We start from the raw sequence: 25,934 nt of genomic DNA on the forward strand, positions 1-25,934 counted from the left end.
AAAGAAGGAAAGAAAGGGAAAGAGAAAAGGGAAGTGAAAGAAAAAAGAGCACGAAAGAGAGGGAAGGGGAAAGAAAGAAAGAGAGAGAGAGAAAAGGAGGGAAAGAAAAGGGACGGGAAGGAAAGAAAGGAAACAAGAAACAAATGGATGAGAGAGAGAAAGGAAAAGAGAAAAAAGGACGTGAAAGAGTAGAGGGAAGAACAAAGAGAGGGAAGGGGAAAGAAAGAAAGAAACGGAGGGAGAGAAAGAGAAAGGGGACGAAGGAAGGAGAGAGGACAGAAAGAAACGCTCTTTCCAAGAACTACACGCCCCGGCATCCCCCGCGACGGCGACGCCGGAGACCCCAGGCCGAGTCTCCCCGCCGGCCCCGCCCCCCGGCTCGCAGGGCAGGGGCCTGGGGCGCAGGAAGGAAGGGAGGGAGGGAGGGGAGGGGAGGGGAGGGCAGCTGGGGGGGCAGCAGCAGCTGGTGCCGCGGCGGGAGGGAGGGAGGGAGGGGGGCGGGGGCGTCCCAGCTCCGCCGCGGGCGCGGGCAACGCAGCAGTCCCGAGCTACGACTCAGCGCGGGGGAGGGGGCGGCCATGCAGACCCCCGACCCTTTTCGCACTCACCAAACCTTCACGGAGGGGGAGGAAAGAAGGAGCCGCCGCCTCTCTTCCGCCAGGCCGCTCTAGGACTGAGACACCCTGGAAGCCCTCTTTCCTCCCACCCTGGGGGCCCTCCCGACGGGTTGGACTTCAACTCCCAGAATTCCGAGCCACGGGCTCGGAATTCTGGGAGTTGAAGTCCAACCCGTCGGGAGGGCCCCCAGGGAGGAACAGCTGCTTGCAGACCAAGCCACGCTTTGCGAGCTCTGGGAACCCTTCCAGTTTGGCTTAAACAACAAACCATGGTTAGCCCCAACCAGTTGCAAGCCAGGCTGGACACTGACTTGTTTAGCTGTAGCTGGAACCGTGTGCGCGGTTTTTTATATTTTATTCTCTCGCTCTTTAACGGCGCGTTGTGTGCCTGCAACCTCGCTTTCTTTTGGTGTCACCTGGTGGCTGGGCTGAGCCAAAGTTTTTGTTAGATTCCCGTTTCTGGTTGTTGTTTTTTTCCTGGCCACCCGCAAAGCTCACACCTCCTGACTCCAGTCTAATTTTTTTCTAGAGAGGATGAAGTTGACCTGACCCTAAAACGAATGGAGGTGGCTGAGAGAGAGAGAATCGGGAGAAAGCGAAGGAACTCCAAGACTGGTTAGAGTCGATGGAGCCGCCACACCAGTTCCTTCTCGCCGACCCTTCTCCTCCAAGTACGACCCAACCTCGGGGGGATGGAAATGCCGTTCCCAAAGAACCCTGCAGGAGATGGTGCTGAGACCTTTCTAACTAACTCAGAAGATCCCTGCTGAGCTTACAGCACCCCAAGGCCCAGGACATGGCTCATAAGTTTGCCAAGAGCTTAATTTGAGCAGCACAATTAGGCAGAGGCTGTGACTCAGGAGGAAATAATTGATCTTCTGCTTCTGGAGCAAAACATGTCTAGAATTCCCGATTCTGTCAGGGCGGAAGTGCAGAAGGTGGACCCAAGGAAGCTCACGGAGGCAGCTGTGCTCATACAAGTCCTTTGGGGAAGGCTAAGCCAGCTGCACCACGGAGCAGACCGAGGGGTGGAGAAGACAGCCCGAGGGGGCCGCAACCAAGACCCAACCTACAGGCCTGCCAAAAGCTCCTGTCAGAGATGCCCCACCAGCAGGGGCCAAACTCCTCGTCACAAGATAGTGTCATAAGGTGTGGCATTTCAAAGGGACTGCCACAACCTCAAATACCAGGTCAATCATGTCAGGAAAATGAATCCTGGGCATAAGAGAGGGTTGACTGAGTGTGAGGAAGGTGCAAGATCTCCTAAGGGGAGGGTGAAGATGAAGGCCAAGCCAGTAATTGCCTGGGGAGACACGGGGGCCACCATTTCCATAGGTCACTCTTCCCTGGCCAAAGGGCGTCAGGTGGCCCAGGCAGAAGCAGTGGAAGTTTGTTAAGGGCCCCGTTTCCTGGCTATATTGGCATCTGTGGAGTCCTTGGTGCTCTCCGAGCCTTGCTGTTTCCTGGCAGATGTTTCATTGCCAGGCTAGGCAACATCTTCAGCGGGAAGAGGGAGGGGGCCTTGCTCTCAGTTGACATACCGTGGCTTGCCCTGCTTGTGTTGGTGGGGTGTTGCTCTCTCCTTGGGAGTTCCTTGATTGGGCTCTTGTTTGCTGCTGGGTTGATTGCCTGAGTTGATAGGTCCTCGATTAGGGCGTATTGTGCTGTTTGATGGTTCATCTGGTGTTCATCCTAGTGCTGATTTTTGCATATCTGGGTGCTGATTGCTGGCAAGGGAGTGTCCTGGTCTTCTGGCTTTTCTGTTGTCTCTTCTGAATGGTATGTAAATGTTGTTTACCTCTATGTGTCTGCTAATGGCTGCTTGGTCGGAGTGCCAGGCTTCCGGGAATTCTCTGGCGTTCTTGGATTTGGCTTGGTTCAGGATGCTCACCGTTTCCCAGCTGAAGCTGTAGTTGAGTCTGTCCACATGCTGTGGGATTGAGGAGTGCTCATCCTGTCTTCCGACTGCCAGTTGGTGTCCGTGGATGCGCTCTGCTGGTCTCCTGCCTGTCTGTCCTCCATAGTGGCTGTTACAGGCTTTGCACTGTACGTTGTAGATAAGTCCTGTTTTTTCCTCTTGGGCTATTGGGTCTTTTGGGTTGCTTAATATGTTTTGAAGAGTTTTAGTTGGTTGGGGGTCTTTTCCTTCTTATTCATCCTTTCTCCCCTCTTTGCACGAGCACCTGCATTGCGCACAGAACCCACCAGGGGGCTCCTCTGCAAAGGGAAGGGGGCGCCCTGCGCTTCAGCACTGGGCCAGTGGAGGGCGAACGCCAGAGGCGGCCTTGCAGAGGAGGGAGGGAGGGGAGGGGGTGACGCACCGGGCCGTGCCCCTCTAGGACGCCCCACTCCCTCCCTTTAACCCTTTGGGCTCAGCCGGCGGGGTCCCCGGCCGTCCAGCGCGGCTCGGGAGGGCGAGTGAGTGAGGGCGGCGCCTCTCGCCCCGGTCTGTCGGGCCTGCGGCGGGGCGGCCGGTCCGGGCTCCGGGCGGGTTGTGCGAACGCGCCTGCGTGCAGCGGCGTGACTTCGAAGGCTCGTGAGAGGCGGACCCTGAAGAAGGGGAACGGGACGGCCTAAGCGGGGTCCTTTCGCCGGCACGTCGCGTGACGGGAACGGGGCTTTCCTTGTGTTGGGGGCTTGGCACGTTGTGTGAACCCTGCTTGTAGGTGAATGTCAATCTAGGTTTTTAGAAAGGAAGCCCCTCCTTGTGAGAAAAAAGTAACAGAAAATGCTCCGAAATGCATTTTCTTGGGTGTTCCACACCCTTGAAGGAAGTCGATCCCATGATTTGCAACAGACAGACACACACTCACACTCACAGAGGACTTTCTGCTCAATGCCACAGCAACCCTCTACCAGCTCAGGAAAATCCTTCCTTCCTTCCATGGGGACAAGTGTTGTTCCAGGGTTAAATCCACCACTTTCTAAATCTTGGAATTTGTTTTCTTTTCCATCTCAGATACAGAAACCGGAAGCCATTTGTACGTCCTCACGTACAGACAAAATTAGCTCTTGGGCAAAGGGGGCTGAATGGCCTGCTGGGGTCATTCCTGCGGCTACAGGAAGGTCCTATGAACGAAAAGGCCTTTGGAGACCCACAAGATTCCTCGGACCGATTCGGAGTTGTGTTACAGGGCAGAAAAAGAATGGAGAGACGACCTCTAGCAGGTGAGGGAACTGGAAAAGGCCCTTCTCCTCTTCAGCCTGGGAGCTGTGGGGAGATCCAGACAAGAACTGGGCAGAAGACCCTGAAGGAGGAAACCATCCGTTCAGAAGCTCAGCCCTGGAACTGCAGGAGCGTCCAATACCAGGAGGCCGAGGGTCCCCGAGGTCTTTGCAGTCGGCTCCACTCCTTGTGTAGTCAATGGTTGAGACCAGAAAAGCACACCAAGGCGCAGATGCTGGACCTGGTTGTTCTGGAGCGGTTCCTGGCCCTGCTGCCCCTGCAGGTGGAGCGCTGGGTGCGGGAGTGCGGAGCAGAGACCAGCTGCCAGGCGGTGGCCCTGGCCGAGGGCTTCCTGCTGAGCCAGGCGGAGGAGCAGAAGGAGCAGGTCGGGTTGCAGGTGAGAGACTCTCATCTTGGGAGCCCAGAAGGGCTTTGAATGGAATAAACAATGTGTTTGAATCCTTCACTCCTCCTTTCAAGAGTTCTCTGGCATTCATACTATGTGGAGATGTTTCCCTAATTCTTGTAGCACATTGTTCTCCATTCTAGAAGACAGATTTGGGACAGCCTCGGTCCTGTTCTTACCTTGCAGCCTCACTAATGAGCATTGGGGGCTTTGAAGTTGTGTTCAGAGAACAAGAATCCCCTTCATGTTGTGTGATGTCCATTAATTCTTCTTCTTTTCTCCTGCCTACTATTTCAAGCCCTTTGCTGTGGAGATCAGAGATCCTGCGGGAAGGAGGAATCCATCCAATGCCCCACGGGAGCTGTTTTTCAGGAGGATCTCTCAGGAAGATCCAAATCAGGACACCTCAGGAGGTAATCAAAGGTCCTCCCATTCCCCAGAGAGATCCCAGCTGTCTCATCTTCTCTGTGTTTTCTCTCCTATAGAATACCTCCTCCTAATTTATTAATTATGCATTTTAAAATTCTGTCTGCCTCACAGGGAAGAGTAGAACGAAGTTGACTCCTCCTTATTGTGGAGCTGAAGCAGTGGTTGAACCTGCAACTCAAGTAAGAGGAGGAAATTTATTGATCAGATTTGTATTCTCTCTTTCCTTCAGCAAGTCAAGCTGGTGTACACAGCACTCTCTCCTTCCATTTTCCCCTCTTGTCTGGGCTGGGTTATTTTCGTGTTCCTGAGCAACAAGGAATGGGCAGTAGAAGATTCAAGTTGCTCTCGGTCAGCTTAGCCTCCTCTGAAGTCTGTTGTTGGGTAACAATGATTTGTAATTTCTGTACTGAGATTCTTACTAGGAATCTTTTTTAAAGACTAGTACTTAACTCTCCTTCTGCTAGCTCCTTTTCCTGCTATTAGCTTACAATAACTAATTTTTTAAGAAGTTCTTCAAGAGAGAGGAATAATGTTCTCACAGGGGTAGCGATGCTAAACAGAGCCCTATTCTTTCTGTAATTCATTGACTTGGAATTGGGCAAGGCTGCTCAAAAATAACTAAATACACTGGCACGTTACCATTTTACAAATTCTTGTTGACAAGCAGTGATAACAAAAATAAGCATGTCATATTAAAAGATAAGGCAGGCCATTAAAATCCAATGCAGGTGGCCAGATGGAAAAGTCTATAAGTAAAAATTGCTCTGAAAGAAGACATAAGGCACTTTTGGCTTCCAAAGGAATTTCTAATCCTCTGGCTTGTGCCTGGATTTGGAGGCCAAACAATCCAGGTTTGGAAAGGCTTAGAAATGTCCTTCCCAGGAAATTTTCTCTGCTTTCTTGCAATCTGAGCAGGAGCAGAAATTGGGTTGTGTGTTTCTGGATATTGATGGCCCCCCACCTAAATTGCTGGCTGTGCTCTCCCAGCACTTTCATGAAGGTGTTGAGCATGGACAGGATTGGTCCTTCTGGGTTATGGTTATGCCATAAATGGTTTATGCCATTTGCTGAGATGTTAGAAGGAATTCCCCTCCCACCATTTCCTTTGGCAAACACAGGAAGGATTGGTCACAGATAGGTGGGGTTTCCAAGGCCCATCTGCCAGCTGATTCTCTTCAGATGCTGAGAGTCTCTTGATGATGGATGGATGGATCCAGAAGGAAACAGGTTGCTTTCACTGAATGGCACTGAAAGGCCTGCAGAATCAATCAAGTTGGTAAAACCTGCCTGAAATATTTCTTCAAAGGTTTTTGGCTCTGTCCATTTTCTCACCTAAAGCTTGGAATCCAACCAAGCATTGCCATTTAGGTTAGTGGACATCTTTGCTCTGGGAATGTGTGAACAATAGGACAGACCTTGCAAATCCTCCTGGGCCTGTTCTGTTCTTTTTTTTCCTTGTTCAGGAGGGTCCTGTGTCCTTCGAGGAGGTGGCTGTGTGTTTCTCCGAGGAGGAGTGGTCTCTCCTGGATCCTCGCCAAAAAGCCCTGCATCGGGAAGTCATGCTGGAGAATTGTAGGAACGTGGCCTCTCCCGGTAAGGGTTTGCTACTCTCCACTCAGAGAGTTCGGGAAGACATTTGGCAGTCAGATGCCATCAGCTATTTTTTAAAAATATAATTTTATTAAAGAAATCTTATCAGAGTAAGAACAACACAAGTTTTGAAAAGGAAATTTTCATCTTCACTAACCATTCCTCTGCTGTAGGTATTTCAGGGTCCTTCCAACTTTGTCCGTATGATAGTCTCACTGTGGTTATCAGACAGAAACAAACTTCCATGACTCTTTTCTAGCTGCCTATCCATTTGCCCCAACAGAAAGCATTCTGATTTCAGTTGGATATTGATCTTTAACCTTCTCTATCTGACTGTATATATTTGAATCCAAAATTTTCTAGCTTTTTTACAAGTCCACCAAGCATGATAAAATGACCTTTCATTTGCAACATAAATTTGAAGTGCCTTTATACATTTTTGATCGTTTTTCTGGTGTCATATACCAAGGTACATCTAATTATAAAAGTTCTTCTTTAGATTATTACATAATGCAAGTTTAGTCCTTTTAACCCCATATTTCCCCATTGTTCCATCTGGATACTATGACCAAAATTCTTGGCCCATTTTATCCTACATTCTTTAAGCTTTAATTCTTTATACGATTTAGCAATTACACGTCCCTCCTCTGTACATAATTCAAGTTCAGATTCTGTCTTCTGTTGTTCAATACCATACCTCCTTTTCTTTACCTTGAATCTTTCTGATAACTGTCAGTGTGGAAAAACCATGGACGACAGTATCCCTCTGCCATCACTTGCTCTCTTGACTTCATTTGGTATTCCCCATCCTCGTGTTCTAATAGCTCTTGAGATGTTTTCCATTGGTCTTTGCCTGCGGCTTTTCTTCTATAAAAGGCTTCTTGTGCTGAGAGCCATAAAGGTGTTTTGGGGCATAGTCTGGGTTTTTATCTGTTCCATGTTCTCAATATGGCAGTTCTAACATCATGGTTTCTAAAATCTACATTAACTTCATTGTACCACGGAGATCCACGCCATCCAGACCTCAGGTCATGCTCTTCTAGTTCTAAAGTTCTCAAATTCTTCCTCAGCAACCCCCACTCTTTCATCCAAACCAAAGAGCAGGCTGCAAGGTACAGGCTCAAACTGGGCAGGCCCAATCTGCCTCTTTCCTTTGCATCTTGGAGAATTTGGTATTTAACCTGTGACTTCTTCCCTTGCTGTACAAACCTAGATAGATCTTTCTGCCATTGCTTAAATGGTGCATCAGTTGTCAAAAGAGGTATTGTTTGAAAAAAACCCACAACATTCTAGGCAAAGCATTTGTTTTTATCACAGGAATTCTCCCCAAAGACAATTCTCATTTCCCCCACTTTAAATATTCTTCATAATTTCATTCCATGTCTCAACAGAATTCTTGTGTAATAACAGACAGTTCATATTGGTCATAGTATTTTGTTGTTGTTTATTCATTCAGTCGCTTCCGACTCTTCGTGACTTCATGGACCAGCCCACGCCAGAACTTCCTGTCGGTTGTCAACACCCCCAGCTCCCCCAGGGACGAGTCCGTCACCTCTAGAATGTCATCCATCCACTTTGCCCTTGGTCGGCCCCTCTTCCTTTTGCCCTCCACTCTCCCTAGCATCAGTATCTTCTCCAGGGTGTCCTGTCTTCTCATTATGTGGCCAAAGTATTTCAGTTTTGCCTTCAGTATCATTCCCTCAAGTGAGCAGTCTGGCTTTATTTCCTGGAGGATGGACTGGTTTGATCTTCTGGCAGTCCAAGGCACTCTCAGAATTTTCCTCCAACACCACAGTTCAAAAGCATCGATCTTCCTTCTCTCAGCCTTCCTTATGGTCCAGCTCTCGCAGCCATATGTTACTATGGGGAACACCATTGCTTTAACGATGCGGACCTTTGTTGTCAGTGTGATGTCTCTGCTCTTAACTATTTTATCGAGATTTGTCATTGCTCTTCTCCCAAGGATTAAGCGTCTTCTGATTTCCTGACTGCAGTCAGCATCCGCAGTAATCTCCGCACCTAGAAATACAAAGTCTTTCACTGCCTCTATGTTTTCTTCCTCTTTTTGCCAGTTATCAATCAAGCTGGTTGCCATAATCTTGGTTTTTTTGAGGTTTAGCTGCAAGCCAGCTTTTGCACTTTCTTCTTTCACCTTCATCATAAGGCTCCTCAGTTCCTCTTCACTTTCAACCATCAAAGTGGTATCATCTGTATCTGAGATTGTTAATCTCAGTAAGAGTATTTTACTTTTTCTCAACGTTAAAATCAGTTTTTCTCATCGCTTCTATTTGAACTTCCATTGTCATATTTTTAGTTAACATCTTTGTCTTTTGATCATTAATCCAAATTCCTTTGATTTTCCCATCAGTATTTCTATTCCCTCCAAAGAATCTTCCAAAATTACCACCAGATCCTCAGTGAATGCCATCAGCAGCGTAGACAAGGGGTATCCTTGTCTTGTTCCTTTTTGTATCTCACAAGGTTTTGGCCGTCTTCAGTGCCATCAGCTGTTCCTTCTTAAAAAATCTCCAACCAGATGTCATCTCCCGGGAGAGAAAGCTCTGAGGAAGGAAAGAGGTCGATGGCTCTCTGCTTAGATGCACCCTGTGCCATCTCTCGTCCGGTGTATTTTTCCATTTCTCTTTGAAGATAGCAGAGACAAACTCACTCCTTGGCTTGAGGCGATGCTCAACTCCATCACGCTGATTTCAGCTTTTGGGGCCCAGATGTTTAGACAGATGCCCAGATGCCCAAATGTCTGTCCTAGGAAGGATTGTCATTTCTTCAGGCTCTTGGGTGGATGCCTCTTCTTCCTTTTCATTTCTGTCCTGGGCCTTGGGATTAGGGGTGAAAAGGTGCCATTTCTCCATTGCAAATATGCTGTTTAGGGTTAACAGAAGACCTCTAGGATTTTTTCTCTGCAAGCATGTGATTTTGGCAAGAGAAAAATGAATAGCAAATGGAGGTTAGTTTGGGTAGGAAGAAAAGGACGAGTTTCAGAATGGATTTAGTTCTCTCAGGTCTCTGCTGCAATTGGCCCCCCTCCAATAAATGTTAGGTTTTCTCCTGATACCTCCTTGGATGTTTCCCCTGATTCTTCCTTAACTCAGAGCTGACTCTCCATGGGAATTGAGTATATTTGGATAATTATAAACAAAAAGGATGCTTTTGATGTTTTCTAAGAAATTATCTTTTCTATACCATGCTACTGTAAGCATGCAAAATTGTAAGTTATTGGAATTTGGCCAAATTTCAGAAGGAAATTCATATGACTTCCTGAAGTTTGATGATTTTCTCTAGCCTTGCTGTCATTTTCATTTCTCTTTTCCTTTGAAGGAAATAATGGGCAGGAGAATAAAGATTCCGGGGAACCATTCCAAATGTTCGGGCATGGAGACGGAACGGAGCAGCCTGCAATTCAAATGGAGCTAGAAAGGCATGAGAGAAACCAGTCAAATAATTGGAATCAGGAAACCTCATCTTCCATTGATGCTCAGATGCAAGACTTTCTTGCCCAACAAGGAAAAATAAAGAAAAAACATATTGGGAAATGTGCAAAACTGTTCAAAGACAAATTAGATGTAAATGAACCCTATTCAACCCAAACCAAAGGAGATGATTATATATGCACAGACAATGGAAAACATTACAATTGGACTTTCACTCCTTCTTCTGAAAATAGGTCCCTTACATCTCATAAAAAGATCCAGAAAGAAGAGAAGCCATATAAATGCATGGAGTGTGGAAAGAGGTTCAGAAGAAGCAGTCAGGTTATTTCCCATAACTGGATCCACACCGGAGAGAAGCCATATAAGTGCACGGAGTGTGGAAAAAGTTTCAGTGAGAGCCGTTCCCTTACATCTCATAAATGGATCCACAGAGGAGAGAAGCCATATAAATGCAGACAGTGTGGAAAGGGCTTCTGTGAAAATGCATCCCTTAAGAAACATAAAAGGATCCATACAGGCGAGAAGCCATATAAATGCAGAGAGTGTGGAAAGACCTTTATTCAGAGCAGTCATCTTACTTCCCATAAAAGAATCCACACAGGAGAGAAGCCATATAAATGCAGAGAATGTGGAAAGAGCTTTACTCACAGCAGTCATCTTACTTCCCATAAAAGGATACACACAGGGGAGAAGCCATATAAGTGCATGGAGTGTGGAAAGAGCTTTACTAATAGCAGTCATCTTACTTCCCATAACTGGATCCACACGGGGGAGAAGCCATATAAATGTGTGGAGTGTGGAAAGGGTTTTACTAATAGCACTCAACTTACTTCTCATAAAAGGATCCACACAGGGGAGAAGCCATATAAATGTATCGAGTGTGGAAAGAGCTTCAATCAAAGGAGTTCCTTTACTTCCCATAAAAGGATCCACACAGGGGAGAAGCCATATAAATGTATGGAGTGTGGGAAGAGCTTCAGTCGACGGAGTTCCTTTACTTCCCATAAAAGGATCCACACAGGGGAGAAGCCATATATGTGTATGGAGTGTGGAAAGAGCTTCAATCAAAGGAGTTCTTTTACTTCCCATCAAAGGATCCACACAGGGGAGAAGCCATATAAATGTAGAGAATGTGGAAAGGGCTTTAGCAATAACAGTCATCTTACTTCCCATAACTGGATCCACACAGGGGAGAAGCCATATAAATGCATGGAGTGCGGAAAGGGCTTCTGTGGAAACGCGTCCCTTATGAGACATAAAAGGATCCACACAGGGGAGAAGCCATATAAATGCATGGAGTGCGGAAACGGCTTCTGTGGCAATGCGTCCCTTATGAGACATAAAAGGATCCACACAGGGGAGAAGCCATATAAATGTATGGAGTGTGGAAAGGGTTTCAGCCAACACAGTAAACTTACCTCCCATAAAAGAATCCACACAGGGGAGAAGCCATATAAATGCATGGTGTGTGGAAAGTTCTTTATTCAGAGCAGTCACCTTACTTCCCATAAAAGGATCCACACAGGGGAGAAGCCATATAAATGCAGAGAGTGTGGAAAGAGCTTCAGTTATAGTAATTCTCTTACGAAACATAAAAGGATCCACACAGGGGAGAAGCCATATAAATGCATGGAATGTGGAAAGGGCTTCAGTGAAAATTCATCCCTTACAAAACATAAAAGGATCCACACAGGGGAGAAGCCATATAAATGCATGGAATGTGGAAAGGGCTTCAGTGAAAATTCATCTCTTGTGAGACACAAAAGGATTCACATAGGGAAGAAGCCATATCAATGTGTGGAGTGTGGAAAGGGCTTCAGGAGGAGCAATGACCTCATTTCCCATACACAGATACATTTGGGTGAGAATCTATTTATATTCTAGATTTAGTTGTTTAAATCTATGCATTTCCTATTTACATACTGAACTGGGAAAGGAAGTTTTGTTTTTTTTAATCTGAGCCTCAGAACTGGCGGCCCCAGAGGGATGAATTTAGCAGTGAAAACAAAAAGAATGGGCATATGCCATTTTAATTATGAACTGTAGATTTTTGAAGGTACTTCATTTGAAGGTGGTGTCCTGTTCCGACTAAGGCACATAGAGAAATGATTCAAGGTTTATTAAGAAAGACAGTCAATAAAAGCAACACCTCACCAGTTCAGGAAATTGGCCCTGCTCCAAGAATTCCTGTCAATAAGAGTCAAAATGTTATAATTAGTCTTTATGAGGAAATAAAACTCAGTTTTCCAGGAAGTACAATCCAAGGTAATTGTAATTAGTCATGGTCCTAGTCAATATTATTACACGGCAATTCTGTTTCAGATTCAAGGCAAGGCAAAGAAACTATAAAACAACGGTTGTCCCCGACAACCTCTCCTTGCTCGTGGCGCTCTTTATATAGCCTCTGTTCCAGAGGAGGGTGTGTCCTCTCGCATGGAAGGAGCTCCAATCACCTCCATTGTTCTGCTCGCCTGTCTGCTCTTTGCTCCTGAGTGCTGGGGGGAGGCGGCAGTCCAACATCCTTGTCTTCGTCAATCAGCAGCGCCTGTTCTCGCTGCTTGCTGGTTGACTCTGCTTCCTCTAACTGCTCAGATTGCTGCTTGCTCCTGACTCTCTGCTTACCCCCCTCCTCATTGGAATCTGTCTCTAAGCCCCAAGCAGATCTGACACTATTCTCCCCCCCCAGACCACCCTCCCTCACTCTTTTTGGTATGGGTTTTTGTGGATATTGATGGTGAAATTGTCAAAAACCGATGGGAGCATGTACATCGCTTTTATCTTCCCAAGAATGATCCTCAGGTCCATATCCTTTCCAATTGATTAGATATGGAAGGCGTCCACAGTGAATGTGAAAGTCCAATATGTGAGCTACTTCATATTCATGCTCCCTGTGAACTTCAGTAGGAGGGGGTGGAGATATTACCTGTGTGGGCTGCTGGCCGTAGCAGGAACCAAAAGGGATCTATGAAAAACAGGATGGACACAGATGTGGGGTGGCAGTGTCAACTGGAAGGTCACCGGATTAATCACAGTTTCCACAGGAAAGGGCCCTAAAAACCGATAATCTAGTTTCTTTTATGGGCGTAATGTAGAGATGTTTAGTGGAAAGCCATACCAGATCACCCATTTTTCATGAAGGTCCTGCTTGACGATCCCGGTCCACAAAATGTTTGTAGCCCTCCTTGGCCTTTTCTAATTGTTCATAAAGGACCTGGTGAATTGCCTGAAATTCTTGGAGGAACTGATGTGCAGCGGGGACTGAGGAATCCGGAACTGACAAGAGTCGAGGGTGAAACCCGTAATTGGCCAGAAATGGAAATAGCCAAGTTGAAGTATGTCGTGCATTGTTATAAGCAAATTCTGCCAATGCTAGATTTGTCCAATTATCCTGTTGAAAATTTACATAGCAGTGTAAATATTGTTCCAGGATGGCATTGACCCGTTCTGTTCCCCCATCAGACTCCAGGTGATGTGCCGAGGACATGTGACTTTGGACCCCTAAGTTCTTAAGGGCCTGCCAGAACCAGGCAGTGAATTGCAAGCCTCGATCTGAAACTATACTGCTAGCCAATCCATGGAGTTTGAAGATGTGATTTATATACAGTAATGCTGTTTCTTGAGCCATGGGCATTCCAGAGCATGCAATGAAATGTGCCATTTTGGTGAACATGTCTACTACTACTAGAATTGTTGTTGCCCCCTTTGACACAGGTAGGTCTGTAATAAAATCCACAGACACTGCCTCCCATGGACACTTCCATGTAGGAAATGGTAACGAGGCCTGGGGTTTTCCGGTTAGATTCTTGGCTTGACAACAACTAGGGCAGGATGCCACATATCGATTTACATTGTGGTGGATATGCGGCCACCAAAAGTTTCTGCAAATCAAATGCAAAGTTTTAAAGACTCCAAAGTGATCAGCCGCAGGACTGTCATGGCACCACCCTTTTTTCAAGTTTGTGTCTATAAAGTCCTGAAGAGCTATCAGTTCTGGTTCCGACAGAATAAATGTGACCCACTGGAAGCTTGGCACCAGGAATCAAGTCAATGGGATAATCATAAGGCCTGTAGGGTGGTAATTGGTTTGCCTCCTCGTTGAAAACATCCACAAAGTCCTGAAATTGTGGAGGAAGATCCAGAAGGGTTAAGTTATTTGTTCCTGCAGTGAGAGTGTTTATCACATAGTTTTGGCAACTAGGACTTCTGAAGGAGACCACTCCTGAGGACCATACAATGTGAGGGTTGTGTGCCTGAAGCCGTTCAACTCCCAATACCAGAAGAAAATGCGGGGTTGCCACCAGGTAAAATTCCACCCATTCAATGTGGCTGTCCACCTGCATTTGAATTGGTTCTGTCACTACAGTTACTGGCTGTCCGAACAAGCAGGAACCACGCTGAGACGAGGAATAGGTCTCTAGTGTTTTATTACTGCTACACTAGACAGAAAATCCTAACAAACTGAAAAAGCGTGAGAAAACCCATACAGATAAACCCCCAAACGTCAAGGGGGGGTCTGTTCTGTGTCTCTTTGAACGACCGCTCAAATTCTCACTACTACGCATGTGTTTTCCCCCCTGGATAGAGGCCCCCTCTTGCTCACCATCAGTGCTCATGACACTGGTCCTGAACGTAATGGCCGTCCATCAATCGTCTCAACTATTAATGGAAGGTCTACCGCATGCTGTGGAATATTCCACTTTTTGGCAAACGTTTCATTCATGAAGTTTGCGGTGGCTCTGGAATCAATCATGGCCTGGACCGGTTTTCCCCTAATATGTAATGAAACATACAACAAGGTTTTTGGCAGGCATGATACAGGCACCTGGATTTGACTAGCTGTCAACTTGGCCCAACCTAATTGCCCCTTTAGGCTTGGCTGATTCTGCTTCCCGGCTGAGAAGGCACAATCTTCTTGGGAGGGACAATTGGCAGCGAAATGATCTTGGTCTCCACAATACAAGCGTAAACCTTCATGTTAGTGCCTGTCCTTTTCGACCTGAGGTGAGGTCGAGCACCCCGACTTGCATAGGTTCTTCCATAGAAGGTTCTTGGCTTACTTGTGAGACAGAAAGGAGCCATATAATTATGCCGCATCGCTTTTCGCTGTTGAAGGCGCCTGTTGATGTGGAGGCATAAATGCATTAGAGACTGAAGCGTTCGTGGGCATTTGGTTCTGTTCAGTTCATCTAAAATTTCCGAGGATAGTGCCTCCTGAAATTGATCCACCAAAGCCTCATCATTCTATTTTAAGTCTTGAGACGGAAAGCTCTGATATCTTCAGCCACTGGGCAGCGGCCTTGCTTTAATTCCCTAATACGTCTATTAGCAGATTGCATTTTAACGGGGCCTTCATACATGAGTTGTAATTATAGAATAAACTCATTAAAGTTGTCTAGCAGAGGGCTTTGCTGAATAATCAAAGGAGCTGTCCATCTGGCTGTAGAACCTGCCAATAAGCTTATTAAAAATCCTACCTTATGGTGGTCCGATGGAAAGTCTTCAGGGTGGAGGCTCACATAAAGATTGCATTGAGCAAAAAAGGCGGGAAACAGAGTGTTCATTGAATTTCTCTGGCACCAAAATGGGGCATTTAGAACGTGAAGGAACAGCTTTTGCCACAGATGACTGGATTTTGGAGCTGAGCCAACTGTGCAGTGAGAAGAGTGACCTGTTGCATGAGCTGGGCATTTTCCAGTACAAGCTGCTCCATATTTATTTTAAGTGGGGGTGTGAGTTGGTCGAGGACAAACCATCCTGTTCCGACTAAGGCACGCAGACAGAAAACAATTGAAGGTTTATTAACAAAGACAGTCAATAAAAGCAGCACCTCACCTGTTCAGGAAATTGACACCACTCCAAGAATTCCTGTCTGTGAGAGTCAAAATGTTGTTATAATTAGTCTTTATGAGGGAATAAAACTCAGTTTTCCAGCAAGGTACAATCCAAGGTAATTGTAATTAGTCACGGTCCTAGTCAATATTATTACAAGGCAATTCTGTTTCAGATTCAAGGCAAGGCAAAGGAACTATAAACCAACGGTTGTCCCCGACAACCTCTCCTTGCTCGTGGCGCTCTTTATATAGCCTCCGTTCCAGAGGAGGGTGTGTCCTCTCACGTGCAAGGAGCTCCAATTGCCTCCATTGTTCTGTTCACCTGTCTGCTCTTTGCTCCTGAGTGCTGGGGGGAGGCGGCAGTCCAACATCCTTGTCTTCGTCAATCAGCAGCGCCTGTTCTCGCTGCTTGCTGGTTGACTCTGCTTCCTCTAACTGCTCAGATTGCTGCTTGCTCCCGGCTCTCTGCTCACCCTCCTCCTCATCGGAATCTGTCTCTAAGCCCCAAGCAGCTCTCCTGACAGGTGGCCAATGCTATTGCACCTCAATAAGAGAAAATCTTAAGTTTACGTTTATTCCGGTTTCCAGTTGGGCGTCAATTGAAAGAAAACAGCCATTTTAGGCATCTCAGATTCTGGGCAATGCAAGTTTTTGGAGATGTTGTCTTTATTGTGTTTTTACAAGTGATCTTCCTGTTCCCCAATTGTTCGTTCTTCCCACTTGATCATGCCTCTGGGAGGGATGTGAACAGGCAGACATTTAACAGGTGCTGCTTCCCCAGGCAGTAGAAGGAGCTGCATCTCCCTGCTCCACCTCTTCAAGGCAAAGCGTTGTTGGCGCTTCTTCCGCTATAGCAGACCTGCAGATAGAAATTCAGCTGATTCACAGTCCCTTCCCATAGCTTAAACTTTCCTTCTTTTGCCCAGTTCCCTTACAATCGTTCCCCCTCCCTTTCTCATTTGTGAACACAGTCACAGTTTCTCAGAGGACCCTGCACTTCTCTGTCCTCCCAAAAAGTCGGAAATGGTGCAGCAGAGAGGTTCTGGGCTCTGAAGCAGTATTGTGATCCAAAGGGAACGCAAGCTCCATCAAAGCAGAGAGAGAGAGATGGAGTGTGATACTGAATTCTCCCACTGAATAATTGTGAGACTGAATTAAAAGTGACAACTAAGTGGATTTGTGCTTTAAATTTCTCATGAATTTCCTTCCTTCCTTTTTCTTTTGTCCCAAGTTGGGGATACTCAGGAGAATGAGAATGAAAACAACTCCAGTATGCTGACATTGCAAATGATCGAGCAAGAAGGGAAACCTTTGGAAATCCGTGGAGACCAAAATAAAATAATAAGAAATTAAGAAAAGCTACTTCAGAAAACTTCTTCAGTTCCTCCGGACCAAACAGCAGAAATGAGAAGGGGAAGTGCCTCTGGGATGTGAAGATTCCAAAAAAAAAATAATCAGACTCGCATCCACAGGGTAGAACTGAGCCCTGAGTCGACCAGTCTGAATGCAGAAGAAGAGAACCTTTTTTTGGTCAAAGGCCCCTCCTGAGGTGAGAGAATCGTCACACGCACGTCAATGTGGAGTGTGTGGAAAGAGCTTCGGGATGAAGAATTCCTCTCTCACCAGAGGAGCCAGAATGACAAGAAGTCGCCGAAATGCATGTGGAAAAGGCTTTCAAGCATTAAGGCCATATTTTGCCTTTCTATGGTGTGGCGAGGGCTAAGAAAAAGTCTAAATTGGATTTAAATAAAATTAGTTAATTATCAATGGCATGGCTACTTTCTAGGCATATATTACATTCTCTTTTGTTGTTTATTCATTTAGTCGCTTCTGACTCTTCGTGACTTCATGGACCAGCCCACGCCAGAGCTTCCTGTCGGTCGTCAACACCCCCAGCTCCCCCAGGGACGAGTCCATCACCTCTAGAATATCATCCATCCATCTTGCCCTTGGTCTTCCTTTTGCCCTCCACTCTCCCTAGCATCCGCATCTTCTCCAGGGTGTCTGTCTTCTCATTATGTGGCCAAAGTATTTCAGTTTTGCCTTCAGTATCATTCCCTCAAGTGAGCAGTCTGGCTTTATTTCCTGGAGGATGGACTGGTTTGATCTTCTGGCAGTCCAAGGCACTCTCAGAATTTTCCTCCAACACCACAGTTCAAAAGCATCAATCTTCCTTCTCTCAGCCTTCCTTATGGTCCAGCTCTCGCAGCCATATGTTACTACGGGGAACACCATTGCTTTAACGATGCGGACCTTTGTTGTCAGTGTGATGTCTCTGCTCTTGACAATTTTATCAAGATTTGTCATTGCTCTTCTCCCAAGGATTAAGCGTCTTCTGATTTCCTGACTGCAGTCAGCATCTGCAGTAATCTTTGCACCTGGGAATACAAAGTCTTTCACTGCTTCTACATTTTCTCCCTCTATTTGCCAGTTATCAATCAAGCTGGTTGCCATAATCTTGGTTTTTTTGAGGTTTAGCTGCAAGCCAGCTTTTGCACTTTCTTCTTTCACCTTCATCATAAGGCTCCTCAGTTCCTCTTCGCTTTCAGCCATCAAAGTGGTATCATCTGCATATCTGAGATTGTTAATGTTTCTTCCAGAGATTTTAACTCCAGTCTTGGATTCCTCAAGGCCAGCTTGTCGCATGATGTGTTCTGCATACAAGTTGAATAGGTAGGGTGAGAGTATACAGCCCTGCCGTACTCCTTTCCCAATCTTAAACCAGTCCGTTGTTCCGTGGTCTGTTCTTACTGTTGCTACTTGGTCATTATACAGATTCTTCAGGAGGCAGACAAGATGACTTGGTATCCCCATACCACTAAGAACTTGCCACAATTTGTGATGGTCCACACAGTCAAAGGCTTTAGAATAGTCAATAAAACAGAAATAGATGTTTTTCTGAAACTCCCTGGCTTTTTCCATGATCCAGCGGATATTGGCAATTTGGTCTCTAGTTCCTCTGCCTTTTCTAAACCCAGCTTGTACATCTGGCAATTCTTGCTCCATGAACTGCTGAAGTCTACCTTGCAGGATCTTGAGCATTACCTTACTGGCATGTGAAATGAGTGCCACTGTTCGATAGTTTGAACATTCTTTAGTGTTTCCCTTTTTTGGTATGGGGATATAAGTTGATTTTTTCCAATCTGATGGCCATTCTTGTGTTTTCCAAATTTGCTGGCATATAGCATGCATTAGAGGGACGTGGTGGCGCTGCGGGTTAAACCGCTGAGCTGCCGATCGGAAGGTCGGCGGTTCGAAACCGCGCGGCGGGGTGAGCTCCCGCTGCTCGTCCCAGCTCCTGCTCACCTAGCAGTTCGAAAACATGCAAATGTGAGTAGATCAATAGGTACCGCTTCGGCGGGAAGGTAACGGCGTTCCGAGTCGTCATGCTGGCCACATGACCCGGAAATGTCTATGACAACGCCGGCTCCAAGGCTTAGAAACGGAGATGAGCACCGCCCCCTAGAGTCGGACACGACTGGACTTTACGTCAAGGGAAACCTTTACCTTTACCTTTATAGCATGCATTACCTTGACAGCATCATCTTGCAAGATTTTGAACAGTTCAGCTGGGATGCCGTCGTCTCCTGCTGCCTTGTTATTAGCAGTGCTTCTTAAGGCCCACTCAACCTCACTCTTCAGAATGTCTGGCTCTAGCTCACTGACCACACCGTCAAAGCTATCCCCGATATTGTTGTCCTTCCTATACAGGTCTTCTGTATATTCTTGCCACCTTTTCTTGATCTCTTCTTCTTCTGTTAGGTCCTTGCCATCTTTGTTTTTGATCATACCCATTTTGGCCTGGAATTTACCTTCAATGTTTCTAATTTTCTGGAAGAGGTCTCTTGTCCTTCCTATTCTATTGTCTTCTTCCACTTCCGCGCATTGCTTGTTTAAAAATAATTCCTTATCTCTTCTGGCTAACCTCTGGAATTTTGCATTTAATTGGGCATATCTCCCCCTATCACTGTTGCCTTTTGCTTTCCTTCTTTCTTGGGCTACTTCTAGTGTCTCAGCAGACAGCCATTTTGCCTTCTTGGTTTTCTCTTTCTTTGGGATGTATTTTGTTGCCGCCTCCTGAACAATGCTGCCAACTTCTGTCCATAGTTCTTCCGGGACCCTATCTACTAAGTCCAGTCCCTTAAATCTATTCTTCACCTCCACTGTATATTTCTTAGGAATATTAGCTGATCTGTGAGTCTTCCCTAATCTCTTTAGTCTGATCCTAAATTGTGCAAGAAAAAGTTCATGATCTGAACTACAGTCAGCTCCAGGCCTTGTTTTTACCGACTGTACAGATGTCCGCCACCTTTGGCTGCAAAGGATGTAATCAATCTGATTTCGGTGTTGTCCATCTGGTGAAGTCCATGTATAAAGCCGTCTCTTAGGTTGTTGGAAGAGAGTGTTTGTTATGCAGAGTGAATTGTCTTGGCAAAATTCTATCAGCCTATGTCCTGCTTCATTTTGTTCTCCCAGGCCATACTTACCTGTAATTCGAGGTGTCCTTTGACTGCCCACCTTAGCATTCCAGTCTCCTGTGATGAAAATAACATCTCTTTTAGGCGTGTTGTCCAGTAGGTGCTGCAGATCCTCATAGAACTGCTCTACTTCAGCTTCTTCAGCATTTGTGGTTGGGGCGTATATTTGGATCACTGTGATGTTAGATGGCTTGCCCTGAATTCGAATTGAGATCATTCTGTCGTTTTTTGGATTGTATCCAAGCACTGCTTTAGCCACTTTACTATTAATTATGAAGGCTACTCCATTTCTTCTGTGGTCCTCTTGTCCACAGTAGTAGATCTGGTGGTCATTTGATGTGAAGTGGCCCATTCCAGTCCATTTCAGTTCACTGACGCCCAGAATGTCTATCTTTAATCTTGACATCTCACCAATAACCACATCCAATTTGCCCTGGCTCATAGATCTTACATTCCAGGTTCCAATGGTGTGTTGATCCTTAGAACATCAGATTCGCCGTTCACCACCAGCACCGTCGGCCGCTAGCCGTCCTTTCGGCTTTGAGCTAGCTGCGTCATCACGTCTGGGGCTAGTTGAGCTCATCCTCTGTTCCTCCCCAGTAGCATTTTGACCATCTTCCGACCTGGGGGTCTCATCTTCCGATGGTATACCGACATATCTCTGTTTGTACTGATCCATTTAGTTTTCACGGCAAGAATACTGGAGTGGGTTGCCATTACCTTCCCCAGGGATCGCATTTAGTCTGACCTCTCTGTCATGACCTTCCCGTCTTGGGTGGCCCTTCACGGTTTAGCTTATGGCATCATTGAGGTGCTCAAGCTCCAGCACCACGAGAAGGTAATGATCCTTTGCTGAAGCTCTTTCTCTTTAGTTCCATTAAAAATTACTAACACATGAAAGTGTTTGGAAGGATTTGGGCGGCAGGGGGGATACTTGAGGGATTCAAAGACTTATGCTGGTTTGAAGCTGTTTATTCAAATGCTGCTCATTGATGGTTCTGGGTTAAGCTGGAGAATAAGGAAATGAGCTGAAGAGGACAGACAAGTTAGCTCCATTCTTTTTAAATTGCTTTTTAACCACTTTTCCCCCTCCATTTAAATTCCTTGTTTTGCTAAATAATTTGTAGCTAAATCTCTTTTTTTTTCTTGCATTGTCACCTCCAAATGCAGATGAATCTCTTCAAACCAGTGGAGTCTTCAGCTCTTTTGGCTAGAACAAAATTTGTACTTTTTCTCTGTTTATTGGGTATCTAAAGATATTCCGGTTGCCTTAAATTCTCCAGAGGTCCTAAGCTTCCTATTCGTATTTCCTGAGGCGTATTCCCTAATCAACCCCTATCAAAGCAGACTTTCTTCTCTATTTTTGCCTTATGGTGGGTCAGCCCAGGACCTCTGGGTTCTTTAAACCTGGCATGCTTCGCCAATTAGCTCGCAAGGCGGAAATCCCTTTTACAGCTTTGTTCTGCACAGGATAAATGGCACTTGGAAACTGGCTTTCAAAGCAAGCGCCAGAAGTGGAAGTCCAAGGCATCGGGCTTTGAAGAGCTACAATCAGAAAATCATTACGTCATAAGCAAGTACAACTTCACTGGTGTACAATACTTATTCACACCCTTGGGTGGGCAAAACACTCCGAAAGGTGGGCACTAGTGCCAAGGGTGGGCACTTGCTGTTGCTAAGGGAAATATGGGCTAAGCTGGTGCCTTCTCTGTTAGGATACAAGCGCTTCCCACTGATACCGCAACAATACGCAAAGGGAAAGTGATTCAAACCGATCCGCAACTTTATTATCTGCTCTGTTCCCAGCAGTTAGTGAAGGCCGGTTCTGGGGTCATAATGTTTCTGCTGCCTTCTTCAAATTAACCCTAAAATCACCATCCCATCAATGGTATTTGAGCTTTATATTTGCTTTCCACTACTTGCCCTCCTTCATTTTGTAATTCCACCTTTTCTCCACTCATAAGAGACGCCATCCTCCCGCTCTAAATTTCTCCAACCTGGTGCCTTGTTTTGAGGTACAATTTCTAGAACGTCCATGAGTTTGAGCTTTTTCTCCAATTTGGAACTTTTTTCCTTTGGTATTCCTTTTTCTTCAAGATTATTCTGTTATGGTGTTACAATTTTTAAAAATTTCCTTACCAGGTTCGTTTCTGAGCCGGGACCAAAGAAACAGGCAGTTGCATGAAATTAAGTTCGTTATTCTTCACCCAAGAGCAGAAGCAATGACAGCAAGCGGTTAGGTGGGCAGCTGCACAGGACCCCCTCCTTACAGCACATTATATACCTTCCATTCAACTCCTCCTTTAGGACACCACCCCTTACTCAGTTACCCATACTCTACTGTCCCATGTTATTCGGGACTCGACTTGAGACAGTGGCCTCACTCCAGACTTGGTTTTCTTGTCGGAGCAGTGGCAATGTGATTTGAGGGGAGAGTTAGATTTGTCCCCATTGTCATGGTCAGACCATGCCCTGGTGGCCTTGAGATTCTCTGGTGCTGCCCCACTCTGCAGGGAGTCAGGACCCATTCGATTGGTCTGCCCCGGGTGACTGATGGACCCTGTGGGTTTCAGAAGGAACTGGGGGTTATACCTGAGGATCTGCTGCTGCCTGGAATAGGGAGGTGGCCGGGGCCTTGGGCAGGATCGTGCCTGTGTGGCCTCTCTTGACCTACTGAACCTGACACTCCCCGTGATTTATGGAGAAGCTGAGGGTTCTAAAGACGATTGAGAGATGTCTAGTGTGCCCCTGGAGGAACACAAAGCCTGAATCCAACCGAACACAAGCTAGAGCCACTATTAAGGCCTCCCTTGTGGTGGTAAGAGCGGCGAAACGGCAGTATTCCTCTGCTCTTATTGCATCCACGGAATGCCACCTGGTGACCCTGTTTAAGATCACCCAATCCCTTTTGGGGATAGGGGGTTCAGATTCCATCTACAGGGCCATGCTGAGGAGTTTTCTGGGCATCTGCAGGATAGAATCACTCGGATCCATTCCAAGTTGGACTCCAAGCTTGAGAGGGTCTGGGGTAGATGTCTGGGGAACGTACTTATCCAGTTATCTGGGGACAGTTTGATCCTGTTGGGCCCGAGGGATCCAGAGTTTCGGTGTGGCTGGGCAGGAGGGTGACACAGCCCCGGCCTCCCCTCCTCCAGAGAGTTTCTTGTATGGCCGGGAATCAGACGCCAGACCCAAAGCGAATAACCAAGGCTGGACTGCAGGATTTGTTACACTGCGCGCCCGAGGGGTTGGTGGGTGCCCCCCCTGCGGGCAGCAGAAATGCCCTGAGCGTCATACCTTCCAGGAAAGGGGAGGAGGTAAGCATGCCTATTCCTGGGATGAGGCAGGCACAAGGATGGGTAAGAGCCCCCTCGGGTTGCTTCCTGCCCCCTCTCCCCTCTGCTCCAAGGAAAGTAATTGTCTTAGTGAAGACGTAGACAGATTTCTCCAGGAAGATCCATTCCTAACCTGGTCCTTCAGCAATGCCAACGGTGCACTTATCACCACTGTAACTGGTCCATCCCCCTTGCTGCTGATCATCCTTTTCTCTTCTCTTTCCTTCCACCTTTCCCAGCAATAGAGTCTTTTTCCAAAGAGCAGGGTCTTCACATAATGCGTCCAAAGTGGATAATTTGAACCTAGTCATTTGTGTCTTCAGTGCAAACTAGGTTTCCTTGTTCAGAAGGGTCTTGTATCTTTCAAGGAGATGGCTGTCTGTTTCTCTGAGTAGATCTCAGGTGGATCCTCACCAAAAAGCGCTGCATCGGGAAGTCATGCTGGAAAATTGCAGGAACGTGGTGTCAGGCTCTGCCTGAGACCCAATAAAAACTCAGACACTAGAGTAGACTTTAGGTTCTGGTTTTATTCAGGACTAGAGTGCATGCCCTTAGAAAGCTGAAAGTGAGGGGAGTGCGCCGGAACGGGATTTAAATAGCCCACGCCGGTCAGCGCTCCACCCCATCTTACCCCAGGTACGCCCCATGAGTCCCAACCGTTCGTCCAGGTGAGAGGTCGTCCAGCCCCCCTGCGCCCCGGGCATCGCCTCAATCGCCTTCCTGTGCGGTGATGATCCATTGCTGGGCGATCAGGCTTCTAATTCCTCGAAAGCCCGGGCACGCCCTTCCGAACCTCGCCTGTTCGGTTGTTATTTAATTTCGTGTCAGTTTCCTTTTGTTGAGCTTCCTGGGCTGCCGCCCTTGGTCGTTACATTGTTTCTTTAGACTCATTACTGCTTTTTGTGTTTCTTTATTGCTCTTGCCTTGTCAGCCAGGGACCCATAATCTTGTATTGTCATGCGAGCCGTTGCGATGTCACAACCATCGCAACGGCGATCATGACATGTGGCCTCTCCCGGTAAGGGTTTCCTATTCCTCAGAGAGTTCATTTAGACATTTTGTAGTTAGATGCCATCAGTTATTATTTATGTATTTATGTATTATTATTATTTTATTAAAGAATTTAATCAGCATAAAAGAATACAAGTTTTGAAGAGGAAATGAAGGTTGAGTAAAGTAGTAAGTGAATAAGAAAAAAGTATAAAGAAAGAACTAAAGAGAAAAGGAAAAAACAAAAAAGGAAAAAGTAATAAAGAAGTGGCTTCCAATCTTCTTAACAGCAGTTTGGTCTAGTGGTTAAGGTGCTGGGCTAGAATCCAGGAGACCGAGAGTTCTAGTCCCACCTTGGACATGAAAAACGGCTGGGTGACTTCTGGCGAGTCCCTCTCTCTCAGCCCAACCCACCTCACAGGGTTGTTGTTGTGGGGAAAAAACAGTAGCAGTTATAAATGCATTTTAGCCTCTCTCTTTAAGGTTACATCATAGTTTCCTTCTTTCCATAATTTTCCTTTCTAATCTTCAGACCCATAGATCACAAGTTCATTTTTTTCTTTTTTCTGCAAAAAGTCCACCAGGGGTTTCCAATCACTAATAAATGTAGATATTGTCCCTTCTCTAATCAAACGAGGAGGAGGAGGAGGAGGAGGAGGAAAGAGGCTCTTTGCTGTCCCCTGGCATCTCCCTCAACCTTCTCCTGCAGCCCCCACACCTCTTTCCTCAGAGCAGCACTTCTTCATCTGCAGACCCTCACACCCAGCTGCTCTGGTTTAATCAGGAGGAGTCTTTGGGTCCTTTAAACATGATTTTTATTTCTTGTTCCTCCTTCAAATTCTAGTAGCTATTTTGTAAAGAATTTAGAGCTGACGTTGAGGAATGCATGAAAGAGCTGTTAATGCGAGAAGGAAGGAACAAGCCATTAAGGAGGGTCTTGGAGAAGAAATTCCATAGTCTGGAGACAGAATAAGGGGTGAGTCCTTGATTTTATTGAATTTAAGGGATGGGCAAAAACTTGGGACAGGCTTTTCAGGATTCCAAAAATGCTACTTTATTATTGTAGGATATAGTTAACACAATCCTGAAAGCCTATCCAATTTTCCCTGTCACATCTCACAGTGTTTGTCCAGATCTTGGAGGAAACTTAACAGTAAATTAGTAGGTGTTATGATTCCAATCTTCTTAGATCCTCCCCTGTAGAAGTTGGGAAATAAATCTAGAACATCAATTTTGTGTGTGTGTGTATTTTGTTGTTTATTCGTTCAGTCGCTTCCGACTCTTCATGACTTCATGGACCAGCCCACGCCAGAGCTTCCTGTCGGTCGTCAACACCCCCAGCTCCCCCAGGGACGAGTCCGTGTGTGTATGTGTGTGTGTGTGTGTGTGTGGAGAGAGGGAGACTTTCTGCTCACCTGCAACACAAAGGAAAGGGTCTTGCCATCCAATTTTGGATGCCGTGTCAAAACATCCATTTTTTCTTTCCTTTCCAGCTTCATTCCTTTCTTCAAAACTCTCTGTTTTACAATAAATTCCATAAATGGAATTTGTTTGGATGAGAATGGACACTTGTTGGCAGACCTGGACATTTTTAGATGGGAAGCTATTGACATTGTATCCTTTGAGAAAGTGATGTTTGGGAG

At 46.2% G+C, this 25,934-nt stretch overlaps 2 protein-coding genes and 1 long non-coding RNA gene across 5 annotated transcripts in view; 1 reads left to right on the plus strand and 2 right to left on the minus strand.

Annotated features, from left to right (window-relative positions):
• Positions 1-17,255, plus strand: part of LOC134491913 (zinc finger protein 595-like) — a 610,720-nt gene extending 593,465 nt beyond the window's left edge. The window contains exons 2-6 of one of the 2 annotated variants that reach the window (XR_010067373.1): positions 4,488-4,602; positions 4,730-4,797; positions 6,082-6,211; positions 9,545-11,728; positions 16,013-16,139. Coding sequence is in view for 1 of the 2 variants with exons in the window: in XM_063295973.1 (XP_063152043.1) it covers positions 4,488-4,602; positions 4,730-4,797; positions 6,082-6,211; positions 9,545-11,518; positions 16,720-16,841 (2,409 nt within the window). In the remaining variant the exon portion in view is untranslated. Of the gene's footprint in view, positions 1-4,487; positions 4,603-4,729; positions 4,798-6,081; positions 6,212-9,544; positions 11,729-16,012; positions 16,140-16,719 lie in introns of those variants that run through there. The other variant, XM_063295973.1, reaches the window with a different exon arrangement.
• LOC134491916 (zinc finger protein 91-like) overlaps positions 1-25,934 on the minus strand; it is a 485,354-nt gene that overhangs the window by 68,853 nt on the left and 390,567 nt on the right. The window lies entirely within an intron of this gene.
• On the minus strand, positions 16,237-22,292 carry LOC134492045 (uncharacterized). Its single transcript, XR_010067381.1, has 2 exons — positions 22,106-22,292; positions 16,237-16,347 (listed from the first exon to the last, which is right to left on the minus strand). It is a non-coding gene; the product is annotated as an uncharacterized LOC134492045 (long non-coding RNA).

The sequence above is a fragment of the Candoia aspera genome, chromosome 2, assembly GCF_035149785.1.
Source record: "Candoia aspera isolate rCanAsp1 chromosome 2, rCanAsp1.hap2, whole genome shotgun sequence".
NCBI lineage: Eukaryota > Metazoa > Chordata > Lepidosauria > Squamata > Boidae > Candoia > Candoia aspera.